At 45.0% G+C, this 14550-nt stretch overlaps 1 protein-coding gene across 1 annotated transcript in view; it reads right to left on the bottom strand.

Moving 5' to 3' along the window:
- The window catches only part of podxl (podocalyxin-like), a 151893-nt gene extending 149891 nt beyond the window's left edge, over positions 1 to 2002 (bottom strand). Inside the window, exon 1 of the mRNA XM_078235828.1 lies at positions 1746 to 2002. Coding sequence (XP_078091954.1) covers positions 1746 to 1776 — 31 coding nt within the window. The 5' untranslated portion in view covers positions 1777 to 2002. The remainder of the gene's footprint in view (positions 1 to 1745) is intronic.
- Positions 2003 to 14550: the final 12548 nt, after the last annotated feature.

Below are 14550 nucleotides of genomic sequence, written 5' to 3'. Positions count from 1 at the left end.
GAAAACTCCCCCGAATTGTTAGCTCTATTCTCTCTCCATACACCCACAGTGTTGTCAGACCTGCTGCGATTTTCCAGCAGTTTTTGCTTTTGTTTCAGATTCCAGCCGTCGCAGTAATTTGCTTTCATCTCAGCCTTCTTCCTGATCCAGTAAAGAGCCCCAGCCTGCTCAGTTTACTGCACTAGAAAACCAAGTAAGAAGTCTCACAACACCAGGTTAAAGTCCAACAGGTCCATCATAGCTAGAAAACCAAATCGCAGATAGAGGTGTGGGGAAGGGAGGGAATGTTGGGGTGGTATCTGTTTGACTGGGTGGGGCAATTGGAGCTGGGAATTCATACGATTAAATGCCCACCCAGAGTTGGAAAAGCTGGTGATGATGAAGGTAGAACTTAACAAAAATGAACCGTGCTACCAAACAATGCGGCCTTGAGACAAAGGGTGGGATTCTTTGGCCCTTCACGCAGATGGGATTCTCCGGTCCCGTTGCAGAGAACGGGGATTTGGCTGAGCGCCAAACTCTCTATCCTCGCTTGCAGCGGCAGCGAGACGTGAATGGCCACAGAATCCCAGCCAAAGCAGCCCAAGTATTAGCCTCTCCCTCCAGAACACTGTGGCGGAAGAGAGATTGATTGTGTGCAGATTTGTTTTTATATTCAAGGGGCGGCACGGTGGCACAGTGGTTAGCACTGCTGCCTCACAGTGCCAGGGACGATTCCCAGCTTGGGTCACTGTCTGTGCGGAGTCCGCACGTTCTCCCCGTGTCTGCGTGGGTTTCCTCTGGGTGGGCAGAGTTTCCTCCCACAGTCCAAAGATGTGCGGGCTAGGTGCATTGGCCAAGCTAGTGTCAGGGGGGACTAGCTAGGGTAAATACATGGGGTTATAGGGATAGGGCCCGGGTGGGTTTGTGGTCGGTGCAGACTCGATGGGCCGAAAGGCCTCCTTCTGCACGATAGGACCCTATGATTCTATGGCTGGATGTGGCTGATTCGGCCACCATTCATTAGCCAACCCTAACTGCCCTCAAAAAAGTGGTGGTGAACTGTTTTCCTGAACCATTGAAGCCAGTGCAGTACAGATAAATCCACAGTGCTGTTAGGGAGGGAACTCCAGGAGTTTGATACGGACTCTCCATTCAACACCATTGCGGGCAAGCCAGTTAGTCCTGAGTATAGCTCCTGACCACTGGGGCTGCATCACCCTCCCAGGAGGCTGGGGCTACTGCACAGTGGTGAGGGACTGAGGGACAGGGATAACGGTGGGGAGTGGGACTCCAGTGCAGGGAGAACTCAGTGGGAATTTACATACATTTGAATGCTCAGGACAAGTGAAATATTCAGTCACAGCCTTCGAGTCAGAAGAAGCAAACTGCTATGGCATAAAGGGCAGCTTTGCAAGTGTCCTAGCTGTTCATTAATATTAATTTACGGAAATTTGCAGCAGAAATTTGCAACTGTACCCCAGTGGCATCAACCCAACCACTTGTAGCCACCCTGCCGCGAAGAATTCCTCCGTTCGCTATGTGTAGCACCATGGTAAATGCCTCTGAAGGATGAATAGAGTTACCATTTCCCCCCTGCACCTCGCAGACAAGTTGCAACCGCGATTTAATAGCCTCACTGGGGTGTAGATATGGGGCGACCTTACCCTGATTAGCTTACGCTCTTTTTCCCCACTCAGAACATTCCTCAAACCCGGTCCCCAATAATTATTCAAATAAAACACAAAATATAGCGACAGACTCACCGAGGAAACAAACAGCAACCAACAGCCTCATCGTCCTCAGTTCTCAGTGATGGAGTAGGTTTGATTGTTGAATTAAGTTGAACTTCTGCAACTGTTCATTCAAGTTAGATCTTCTTCGCTTGGGTTTTGTTGCAGGTTGGCTTTCTAAGCAATCCAAAGCTTTTGTGCTTTTCCCCCCCTCTCTCTCTCTCTCTCGCTGTGTGTGTAAAAGTTCCAGCGTTGATGTCTGCTTCACTGATGCTCACAGACAGCAGCCACTGAAATGACAATAGCGCCAGTCCCGCTGAAACAGACCAGCCGCAGAGGAAATCCCAAGGCGTCCCCTTAAAGGGGCAGGCTCCCTCCCAACCACACTGCTCAGCTAATTAAACAGCCCGCCACATTTCTGTCTGCAAAAGAGATGCAAAAAGCAAATTACTGCAGCTACTGGAATCTGAAACAGAGAATGCTGGAAAATCTCAGCAGGTCCAATAGAATCATCGAAAGAAATCATAGAAACCCTACAGTACAGAAAGAGGCCATTCGGCCCATCGAGTCTGCACCGACCACAATCCCACCCAGGCCCAACCCCCATATCTACCCACTAATCCCCCCAACCTACGCATCTCAGGACACTAAGGGCAATTTTTAGCATGGCCAATCAACCTAACCCGCACATCTTTGGACTGTGGGAGGAAACCGGGGCACCCGGAGGAAACCCACGCAAACACGAGGAGAATGTGCAAACTCCACACAGACAGTGACCCAAGCCGGGAATCGAACCCAGGTCCCAGGAGCTGTGAAGCAGCAGTGCTAACCACTGTGCTACCGTGCCGCCCTTTACACTAGTAAAGTAATAAAGTAAAGTTTATTTTATTTATTAGTCACAAGTAGGCTTACACTAACACTGCAATGAAGTTACTATGAAAATCCCCCAGTCGCCACACTCCAACACCTGTTTAGGAAGACTGAGGGAGAATTTAGCATGGCCAACGCACCTAACCAGCATGTCTTTGTGACTTTGGAAGGAAACCGGAGCACCTGGAGGAAACCCACGCAGACACGGGGAGAATGTGCAGATTCTGCACAGACAGTGACTTAAGCTGGGAATCAAACCTGGGTCCCTGGGGCTCTGAGGCAGCAGTGCTAACCACTGTGCCACCGTGCCACCCATAAGACAAAGGAGAAGAATTAGGCCATTTGATCCATTGAGTCTGCTCTTCCATTCAATCATTGCTGATTTTGTGAGGGAGAACTTCCTTACACAGTGGGGGGTAATGACATTGAACTCATTGCTCATGAGGTTGAGGGTAGGGGATTTGGGGAGGGGAGGTAGGGGGTTGGAGACAATGAATGACTTTAACAGGAAGTTGGTTGGGTACTTGAGCGAAATTAACTTGCAGGGTTACAGGGATAGAGCACGGGAAATGGGACTGACCGGACTGCTCAACAGAAAGCTGACAAAAACTCAATGGGTCGAATGGTCTCCTTCTATGCAATTGTGCCTCTATAACTCAACAGAGGTAAAATACTGTAGATATCAGCTGGACATATGGAATTAAAACTAGAAAAAGCTGGAAATACACAGCCAGATGATGCCTTTCAAGTATTTCCAGCATTTCCTCACAGAATTAAGTGCAGAAGGAGGCCATTCAGCCCATTGAGTTTGCACTGACTCTCCGAAAGAGCATCCCACCCAAGCTCTCCTCTCCGCTCTATCCCCATAAACCCATACATTTAGCATTACCAATCAACCTAACTTGCACATTTTGTGATTGTGGGAGGAAACCAGAGCACCCAGAGGAAACCCACGCAGACACGGGGAGAACTTGGAAACTCCATACAGACAGTCACCCGAGACTGGAATCAAACCTGGAACCCTAGCACTGTGAGGCAGCAGTGCTAACTACTAAGTGCCGCCCACTTGTGCCACCTGTTCTTACTGCACAATTTTGTCCTGATATTTTGAAATAATAGCACAAAATTATGTCGCTATAAAATGCATTATTATCTGTAAACTAAAATTATTAGGCTTTAATGATGATTATAGATGTGTAATATAATTACCAATAATGTCGATGCAGCTAGCTATGGCTCAGTTCTCTGAGTCTCTGATCTCTGAGTCAGATGATTATGGGTTCAAGTCCCACTTTGTGTGCTTAAACACATTATTAATTTCTGATGCCCCAGTGTCGTGCTGCACTGCGTGGAGAGCATTAATCAGATTTAGTTGTGACTTTCAAAAGAGAATTAGGTAGAACTTGAAGGAGCAAAACCTGCCAGGTTACAGGGGAAAGGGCAAGGTTGTGGTACTCATTGAATTGCTCTTGTGGAGCACTGACATGGCGATGATAGGTCAAATTGATTCCTGTGTTGTGAGCACCTGTGAGGAAGGCACGGTGGTTAGCACTGCTGCCTCACAGCAGTTCAATTCCCGGCTTGGGTTACTGTCTGCATGTTCTCCCCGTGTCTGCGTGGGTTTCCACCGGGTGCTCCGGTTTCCTCCCACAGTCTGAAAGATGTGCTGGTTAGATGCACTGGCCATGCTAAATTCTCCCTCAGTGTACCCAAACAGGCACTTGAGTGTGGCAACTCGGGGATTTTCACAGTAACTTCATTGCAGTGTTAATGTAAGCCTTGTGACACTAATAAATAATTAGTGTCACAAGACCAGGACCAGAAAATCCTGCTGGTTTGACCGTCCGGAGAATTCCACCCCATCCTTTCTTGAATAAATCAGTCACAATCTGATTAGATCTTTCCAGCATCCAGGGAATCTGGGAAAATTAAAACTAATGCACCTACAATCTCAGCAGCCACTTCTTCTAAGACACTAGAAGGAAGTCTATCAGGGCCTGGGGGCTTGTCAGCTTTAAGTTCTAATAATTTTCTCAGCACCCTGATTGTAATTGTTAAAATTCCTTCCTCCCTTTTGCTTCCTGATTTGTAATTATTTCTGAGATTTGTACACTCTGCAGTGGAGACAGGCGCGACATATCTGTTCAGTTCATCCACCATTTTCTAATTTTCCATTCTTAATTCCCCATTTTCACTCTCTAGACGACCACAGCCTATTTCATTTACTCTTTTCCTTTTCAAATACTTGTTGTGACGTTAGTGTCCCTTTAAGAAAGGTTTTTTTTAAAACACCATCTCTGCAGCTCCCACAGTTTCAGTGGTTTCTTAACTCACAGCTTCAGTGATGTCATTGTTGCCGACTTGACTGGAACTGTCCTTTTATTGCTTCTTAAGTGGCTTAAATGGGGTTGTTTGTGATTACTCTGGGATTAGTTTTATGATCCTGCATTGATAGGAGAAAAGATCGTGTGTTTTTGGACAGTTTTGTTTTGCTTTCCAGCGAGTTTAAGGTTTTAGTTTTGAGAGTTCTGAGGCTGCAGTTTAGTTAGTTTTAGAAGGGGCATCAAGCAAAAAGGAAGCTGAAGTCTCTCTCTCTCTCTGTCTCCCTGTTCTATTTGGAAATTCTGCTGGTTATCTCAAGGCAACGTTTTGCCTTCTGAAAGGAAAGTGCAGCCTTCGAAAAGACTCAATTCCAGTCAAGTGAGATTTTAATCTATGCTGTGTTAAGCCTGTGAAAAGGGTTTTGTCAATGAAATGTTTTGGTTTGTTGGAACAGCTTTAATACTTAATTAAGGGTTAATACATTATTTTCTTTCTGTTTTTTTTGTTTCTAATTGATAAAAGATGTTGCTAATTTTCTTTCTATACATGTTAACTATATTCTTAAATGAACCTTTTTTGATAAAGGCTCTCGAGTGGGTTGTTGAATCATACCTGAAGTGAAACATATCATGCTCATCCTAGCCAAATTCAAGATGCAAAACTTATGGTTTGGGCGGTCTCCATAAAACGCTTTGGAGTTTCTAACCTGGCCCATAACACTGTAGAAACTTACTATCTGTTTTTATATTTCTGGCCACCTTTCTCTCATAGTCTAACTCCCTCCTTGTTAACCTTTTAGTCATTCTTTGCTGTTCTTTATATTCTGTCCAATCTTCTGACCTGCCACTCATTTCTGTGGAATTTTACACTTTTTTGTTCAATTTGATACTATATTTGGTTTCTTTAGTCAGCCACGGGGGTGGTGCATCCTTCCTTTAGAGTCTTTTTTCTCACTGAAATGCATATTCTCTGAGTATTCTAAATTATCTCCATAAATGTCTGCCATTGCACCTCTACTGATCTGCTGCTTAACCTAATTTTACAGTTTAATTTATCCATTTCTGTCTTCATGATTGCCCTTATTTAAGTTTAAATCACTAGTCTTAGATCCGCTCCTCTCTCCCTCAAAGTAAAAGATTTTTAAAAAATTTGTTCATGGGACGTCGGCATCGCTGGCTGGACCAGCATTTATTGCTCATCCCTAATTGCCATTGAACCGAGTGTCTTGCTAGGCCATTTCATAGGGCATTTAAGAGTCAACCATTTTGCTGTGGGTCTGGAGTCACATGTAGGCAGACTGGGTAAGAACAGCAGATTTCCTTCCCTAAAGGACATTAGCGAACCAGATGGGTTTTTATGATAATTAACTATGGTTTCATAGTCATCATTGGACTTTTAATTCCAGATTTTATTGAATTCACACTTCACCATCTATCTTGGTGGAATCCAGAGACTCTGGTCCCCAGAGGATTACTCTGGGTCTCTGGATTATTTGTCCAGTGACAATACCACTGTGTTACCGCCTCCCCTGTGAGATTCAGTCATATTAAGATCATGTCTGCCTTCATTATGAAGTTCTTTACAGATCAAGCTATGATTCAGAGTTTGCCTTTTCCCTTTAGTGTCAGATGTGCCTTTGAGTAAGGTTTGAGGGTTCAAGACCCATTCCAGAGGCTTGAGTGCTAAGATCCAGGATGGCACGCCAGGGTACTGAGATACGCTGCCTTTTGGATGAGACTTGGTGGTGTAGTGGTATTGTTACTGGACGAGCAATCCAGAGACCCAGGGTTCGAATCCCACCATGGCAGATGGTGAAATTTGAAATCTAGAATTAATAGTCCAATGATGACTATTGCTGTAAAAACCCATCTGGTTCACTCATGCTTTTTTTTATTCATTCGTGGGATCTGGATGTCGCTGGCTGGCCATCATTTATTGCCCATCCCTAGTTACCCTTGAGAAGGTGGTGGTGAGCTGCCTTCTTGAAACACTGCAATCCGTGAGCTGTGGGTTGACCCACAATGCTGTTGGGGAGGGAATTCCAGGATTATGACCTATACACCTTGGCCAAAATGCTCCCGTCCCTGCTGTGGGAATCATAGTGGGCAAGGCAGAAATTTCGGCGGACCATTCAAAGGTCCGTTGAGCTTGGGCGGGAGTGTCTGGGCTTGGGGCGCGTGAGGCCGGAGAATATTGTCCTTTACCTGGTCTGGCCTACATGTGACTCCAGAGCCGCAGACATGTGGTTGGCTCTTAAATGGCCTAGCTAGCCACTCAGTTCAAGGGCAATTAAAGATGGCCACTAAATCATAAAATCCGTACAGTGCAGAAGGAGGCCATTCAGCCCATTGAGTCTGCACCGACCGCAATCCTATTCCTGTAACCCTACATATTTACCCTTCTAATCCCCTTGACACTAGGGTCAATTTAGCACGGCCAATCAACCTAACCTGCGCATCTTTGGACTGTGGGAGGAAACCAGAGCACTCAGAGGAAGCCCACACAGATATTGGGAGAATGTGTAAACTCCACACAGACAGTGACCCGACGCCGGAATTGAATCCCGGTCCCTGGCACTTTGAGGCTGTAGAGCTAACCACTGTGCCACCGTGCCGCCCTAAATGTTGACCCAGTCATGAATGAGCAAAAGAAAAGTTAAACTGAGGTCCAGTCTGCTCTATTGGGTGAATGTAAAAGATCCCATGGTGCTATTTTAAAGAAAAGCAGAGAGTTTATTTCTGGTTCCCTGGACAATAGTTTTCCCTCAACCAGATTATCTGGTCATTGTTGTCTGTGGGAACTTGCAAAATGAATGCTGTGTTTCTGACATCACAACACTTCAAAAGTTGACTGTGAAGGACTTTGAGGGTGTGAAAGGTATTAAGTTATAATAAGAGAAAGTCTTTCTTCTCTCCGGTTTAGTGTTTTACCTAAATGTTCTTTGTTTATTTTGTGAGGTTTTTTTAAAGTTTATTTATTTGTGTCACAAGTAGGCTTACATTAACACTGCAATGAAGTTACTGTGAAAATCCCATAGTCGCCACGCTTCGGCACCTGTTCGGATACATGAAGGGAGAATTTTAGAATGGCCAATGCACCCTAACCAGCACCAGTCTTTCGGACTGTGGGAGGAAGCCGGAGCACCCGGAGGAAACCCACGCAGACACGCGGAGAACGTGCAGACTCCGCACAGACCGTGACCCAAGCTGGGAATTGAACCCGGGTCCCTGGCGCTGTGAGGTAGCCGTGCTAACCACCGTGCCACCGAGGCGCCCATACCCCTGTGCCATTGTCACTTGAATGGTGAAAGTCAGATCACGAGACATCTGAAGGAAATGTGGTGGTTTGCCTTTTTCTAAATAACAGTAAATGAGGCAGTTTATATGATCTGAACTATACTCACAAATTCCACATGACAAATCCATTACACCGGGGAGTGTGGCCAGGGTTTGAGGTGATGGAACAACATGAGTTATTCACTACACCTACATTTGCCCCGAGACTTTCTTTCTGATTTCTCACTGGAGGTTGGCATTATTCAAAATCCAGGACAGTGCAATGTCCTCTAAAGGAATCTGGCATCTGGTACCATGCGGCAAGAAACTATGTACCATCTAACCTGGTCATATTATAGAATTATAGAATATTTTGTTGAATGTCAACTCCTGCATTAAAAGGAAAATAGAGAGAGTAAAAGATTATACAGTAAATGGCAGAACCCTTAAGAATATTGATAGGCAAAGGGATCTGGGTGTACAGGTACACAGGTCACTGAAAGTGGCAATGCAGGTGGAGAAGATAGTCAAGAAGGCATACGGCATGCTTGCCTTCATCGGCCGGGGCATTGAGTTTAGAAATTGGCAAGTCATGTTGCAGCTTTACAGAACCTTAGTTAGGCCGCACTTGGAATATGGTGTTCAATTCTGATCGCCACACTACCAGAAGGATGTGGAGGCTTTGGAGAGGGTTCAGAAAAGATTTACCAGGATGTTGCATAGCATGGAGGGCATTGGCTATGAGGAGAGGTTGGACGGAGTACGACGGAGGTTGAGGGGCAGCTTGATAGAAGTCTACAAGATTATGAGAGGCATCGACAGACTGGATAGTCAGAAGCTTTTTCCCCGGGTGGAAGAATCAATTACTAGGGGGAATAGGTTTAAGGTGTGAGGGGCAAGATTTAAAGGAGATGTACAAGGCAGATTTTTTACACAGAATGTGGTGGGTGCCTGGGACTCGTTGCCAGGGGAGGTAGTGGCAGCAGGTACGATAGTGACTTTTAAGGGGCATCTTGACAAATACATGAATAGGATGGGAATAGAGGGATATGGTCCCTGGAAGGGTAGGGGGTTTTAGTTAAGTTGGGCAGCATGGTCTGTGCAGGCTTGGAGGGCTGAAGGGCCTGTTCCTGTGTTGTAATTTTCTTTGTTCTTTTGTTCTTCATTAAAAGAGAGCGAGAGAGAGAATAGCCCGAAGGAAGGAAAATAAATACTTTCTAAAAAATCTTCAACAATAATTGATATCTGGAGGAATGTGGTTCCATGGGTACAGCCCTCTCAGGGTGGGGGCGGGGCTGGAAAATGTGGAAAACTGTTTAAAAGTCCATTGAGTGGGATTTTCTGGTTGCACTCGTACCAATGGCAGAAAATCCCGCCCGAGGCTAATGGACCTTTGCCTGGTCTGTGTCCCGCCCACTACAATTACCGTGGCGGGTGGGATGGGAAAATTCCACCCCATTGACTTTGATGGGACCAGAAAATCCCACCGACAGCAGGGGCTGTAAAACTCCACCCAGTGCTTTTAGAGTTCATTTTCAGTGCCAGAGAGGCTGTTCATCAGTAATTAAGACCTAACTAATCCGCTAAAATTTGAATTACACTTGAATGGACAAACCCTAATCTTTGACGTGTGTTTTAGAACATAGAAAAAATACAGCACAAACAGGCCCTTCGGCCCACATGTTGCGCCGGTCATGTCCCTACCTACCTAGGCTTATATGTAGGCTTTTGTTGGTATCAACTGGGTAAGTTACCTAAATTCACACCTTTCTCTGTATTTGAATGCTGGGTCTCTTTTTTGGCACGGAAACCGGGAAGTTGCTGTCCAAACTGCCTTGATCCTCCAGAAACTTCACTCCACAGATACCCTGCCAAAAGCATACCATACATAGGGAAGGAAAGGAGAGGGTGCGGAATGTAGTGCTACAGTCATAGCTAATGTGTAAGAGAAAGATCAACCTAGTGCGAGGTAAGTCCATTCAAAAGTCTGATGGCAGCAGGGAAGAAGCTGTTCTTGAGTTGATACCTGACCGTAGACTTTTGTATCCTTTTCCAGATGGAAGAAGGTCGAAGAGAGAATGTTGGGGTTCATGGCATCCTTGATTCTGCTGGCTGCTTTTCCGAGGCAGCGGGGAGTGTAGATGGAGTTAATGGATGGGTGACTGGTTTGTGTGATGGATTGGGCCATGTTCACGACACTTTGTAGATTCTTGCAGTTCTGATCAGAGCAGGAGCCATACCAAGCTGTGATATAACCAGAAAGAATGCTTTCTATGGTGCATCTGTAAACGTTGGTAGCGGACATGCCAAATTTCAGCCTCCTGTGATAGTAGAGGCATTGGTGGGCTTTGTTAACTAGAGCATCAGCTTGGAGGGACCAGGACAGGTTGTTGGTGACAAGTAGCAAGGAGATAATAACCAGATCATCTGCTATTAATGATATTTTTATAATTATCTGGTGGTTTCATGGTAAACCCGACTGATACTAGCTTTTTTAAATCCAGATTTAATTTAACCCTTTGAATTTAAATTCCCAGTTGTTTCGGGGGTGCGGTCTGAGTTTGTGACTCCATATCGCTAATCCAAGCCTTTGGATGGCTACTTCAGCAACCGCGATGCGACTAATAGAGTGATAGATGGATGGACAGAAAATAAATACAAGTAGTCACACAAAAGCAAATGAAAAGAAAGCTCGAGATAGAAAGTGAGAGACACATAGAAGTCGATAGATAAGGTTGAACGTAGAATAACATTTAGTTCTGTGGACACTGTTGCAGAGTCAAGTGACACTATACACAATGCATTTTTATTTGACATTTCCTACATTGTTATATGTATCAGGGAATCCACAGGCTAAATGGCTGATGCTGTCTTTCTGTGCCCTGAACCTTTTTGGTGTCTTACTTGAGAAAGAAATTCTGACAGGGACTGGAAAATAAAAACAAACAACATCCCCTTTTACAAAGCTCGGCCCTCCTCTTTGTGATTTGTGCAGTGTTATAATCCAGGTCAGAAACTCCAAAGTGTTTTATGAAGTTCGCCTGGATCATAAGTTTTGAAAGCATGAGATGTTTCACTTCGAGTATGATTCAAATGACCCACTAGGGAGCTTTTATCAAACAAAGTTTATTTAAGAATACAGTTAATATGTACTGAAAGAAAATTAGCAATAACCTTTTATCAATTACAAACACGAAAGAAAAAACAACCATGGTATTGTATAAACCTTGATAACTAAATGAAATGTTTCAACCAAACAAACCTCCTTATAAACATACCCCTGCCACAGGTTTAACACAGAAAACAAGGATGCTCACATTATGCTGTTGGATTCTGCAGCTTTCTTGACACACACACATAGACAAGCTTGAAGTCAGAACTGCTTCCCAAAACACCAGGGAGAGAGAGAGACAGAACACTGCATCCAGCCTGAAGTAAAACTCCTTGTATCTCAAACAGCCATGATCTTATTCAATGGCAGAGCAGGCTCGAGGGACTAGATGGCCTACTCCTGCTCCTAGTTCTTATGTTCTAATGCTGTTATATAACAGCCAGCAGGCCAAACTGCAAGTGAAAGAACTCCTGTCACCTGACCTGTCAATCATTCTTCTCCTAACAATTCAAAAGGTTGTAAATTCCCTGAAAGTGCATTGGACCCAGAATAAAAATAAACAAAACCCCATTTAAACCATTTAACCAGCAATAAAAGGACATCTAATCAGGCAGCCGGTGCCACATCAAAAAACAAAAGGCTGGTCTACAAACCGCAGAGAACATGATTTAAAAAAGAAATTCTTAAAGTGCAGTAGCCTCTCAGCAGGAATACGGGTGGCACGGTGGTTAGCACTGCTGCCTCACCATGCCAGGGCCTCAGGTTCAATTCCCGGCTTGGATCACTGTGTGGAGTTTGCATGTTCTTCCCATGCCTCCGTGGGTTTCCTCCGGGTGCTCTGGTTTCCTCCCACACTCCAAAGATGTGCTGGTTAGGTGGATTGGCCACGCTAAATTGCCCCTTAGTGTCAGGGGACTAGCTAGGGTAAATGCATGGGGTTAGGGACTGGGTGAGATTGTGGTCAGTGCAGACTCGATGGGCCAAATGGCCTCCTTCTGCACTGTAGGATTCTATGAATACAATTCCTGTTCTGTGGGACTTCTGATAGATTTTCCATAGAATTCATAGAACCCCTACAATGCAAAAAGAATACTCTTTCAGAGAGTCAGCACCGACTCTCTGAAAGAGTATCTTAGCCAGGCCTACTCACACCCTATCCCCGTAATCCTACATATTTACCCTGCTAATCCTCCTAACCTACACAGCTTTGGATTCTAAGGGGCAACTTAGCATGGCCAATCCACCTCACCTGCACATCTTTGGACTGTTCAGAGGAAACCAGAGCATCCGAAGGAAACCCATGGAGACAACGTGCAAGCTCCACACAGATAGTGACCCGAGGCTGGAATTGAACCCAGGCCCCTGGTGCTGTGAGGCAGGAGTGCTAACCACTGTGCTACTGTGTTGACCCAATTTTGTCATTGGTCTCATTGGCATGATGTTGCCCATCATCTTGAACTGAATGGTTTGCTAGGTCATTTTAGAATCAATCACATTCCGTGGTCTGGAGTCACATGTGGGCCTGACCAGACCAGGTTCCTTCCCTCAAGGATATTAGTTAACCAGATGGATTTTAAAACAACAAAAAAAATTCTCAGTTTCGCCAGCTGCCATGGTGGGATTTGAACACATGTTGCCAGAGGATTAGCCTGGGCATCTGGATTACATGTTCAGTGCCATTACTACCACACCACCATCTCCCTCTTGTTTACAGATGCTTACCTGAAATCAGTGTTATTCTCCGGCATCCTTGTGTTAAGGATCAGATTAGAAATTCCAAGCTATGTTATGAAGCTAGCCGAGACTCCAAGTTTTGCTTATTTGGGTGTTAGGGTGAGCATAACATCTTTCGCTCCAGATGTGATTCGATTGACCTATCAGGAAGCTTTTATTAAAACAAACTTTATTTAACAACACAGTTAACATCTGATAAAAAAGCATAACTTTTACCAATTCAAATACTTAAACATGGCAAGATATAATTCTTAACAGCTAGCTATCTCTCTTGTTTCAATTTAAGCAATATCCCCTCAGATATAAATCCCTCTACAGAATCAGTTAACACAAAAAAACAGAAAAGGCGCAATCTTACGACCATGTCCCGCCTGTTGTTTGGCGAAGCAAGGTGGTAAGATTGGGCGAGAGATGAAAAATTATGGCTTAGTGCCATTCCCCTGCCTTTCCCCCATACCCCCGCCCATTTCCTCTGTTCAGATAATCATCTACTGCCCTTTTGAATCCCTCAATTGAACTTGCCTCCACCACACTTCCAGCCAGCGCATTCCAGACCCAAACAACTCGCTGTGTGAAAAAGTTTTATCTCACATCTCACTTACTTCTTTTGCAAATCACTTTAAATGTGTGCCCCCTCATTGAATTCCCTACAGAACCATAGAATTCCCTAGTGCAGGATTGATGAGCCAAATGGCCTCTCCTGCATTGAGTCTGACAGTATCTTACCCAGGCCCTCTTCCACGCCCCTAGCCTTGCAACCCGCACATTTACCATCTAACCGTGGAACAATAAGGCGCAAGTTTGCACGGCCAATCCATCTAACCCGCATATCTTTGGGCTGTGGGAGGAAACCGGAGCACTCAGAGGAATTCCACTCAAACTCAGAGAGAATGTGCAAACTCCACACAGACTGTGACCCGAGGCTGGAATAGAACCCGGGTCCCTGGCAGCAGTGCTAATCACTATGATACCGTGCCACCCCCCTCGTTAGTGATCCTTTTAGGGGGAACAGTTTCTCCCTATCTACTCTGTCCTGCCGCCTCATGATATTGAACATCTCTTCTAATTTCCTCTTAGCCTTCTTCTCCCCAAGGAGAACACTCCCAACTGCTCCAATCTACCCTCATAACTGAAGTTGCTCATTCCATATGAAGTGGGACAGAATGGGGGAAGTCTCCTCTTAACCTCAGTAGGTTTGCTGGTGTCAGCAGTGGATGTTCCAGCAGCTGCACCCACCACCTATGCTAGGGCATGGCTTTGACTGACCCTCATCTCCATTGCCCCCCAGTGGCATCCAATCAATTCCTTCATTCCTGAAGAATCTCTCTTAATGATGCCATTGGAAAAAGTCGTTTAAACAAATTATTTTGCAAGATGAAGAGAAATGATTGGAGTGGGAATTCCTGAAAGGACTTTAATGATAATTCTTCCAAACTATTTACATTCTTAATGTAGCTGGTAGTTTGATGCCCATTCTAAACTGGACAAAATTCTGCCCCATTGCCTCATTATCCAACAACACACT

The sequence above is a fragment of the Mustelus asterias genome, chromosome 19, assembly GCF_964213995.1.
Source record: "Mustelus asterias chromosome 19, sMusAst1.hap1.1, whole genome shotgun sequence".
NCBI classification, from domain to species: domain Eukaryota; kingdom Metazoa; phylum Chordata; class Chondrichthyes; order Carcharhiniformes; family Triakidae; genus Mustelus; species Mustelus asterias.
Note: the sequence above shows the minus strand (reverse complement) of the source record. Positions and strands in the feature narration are given on the sequence as shown.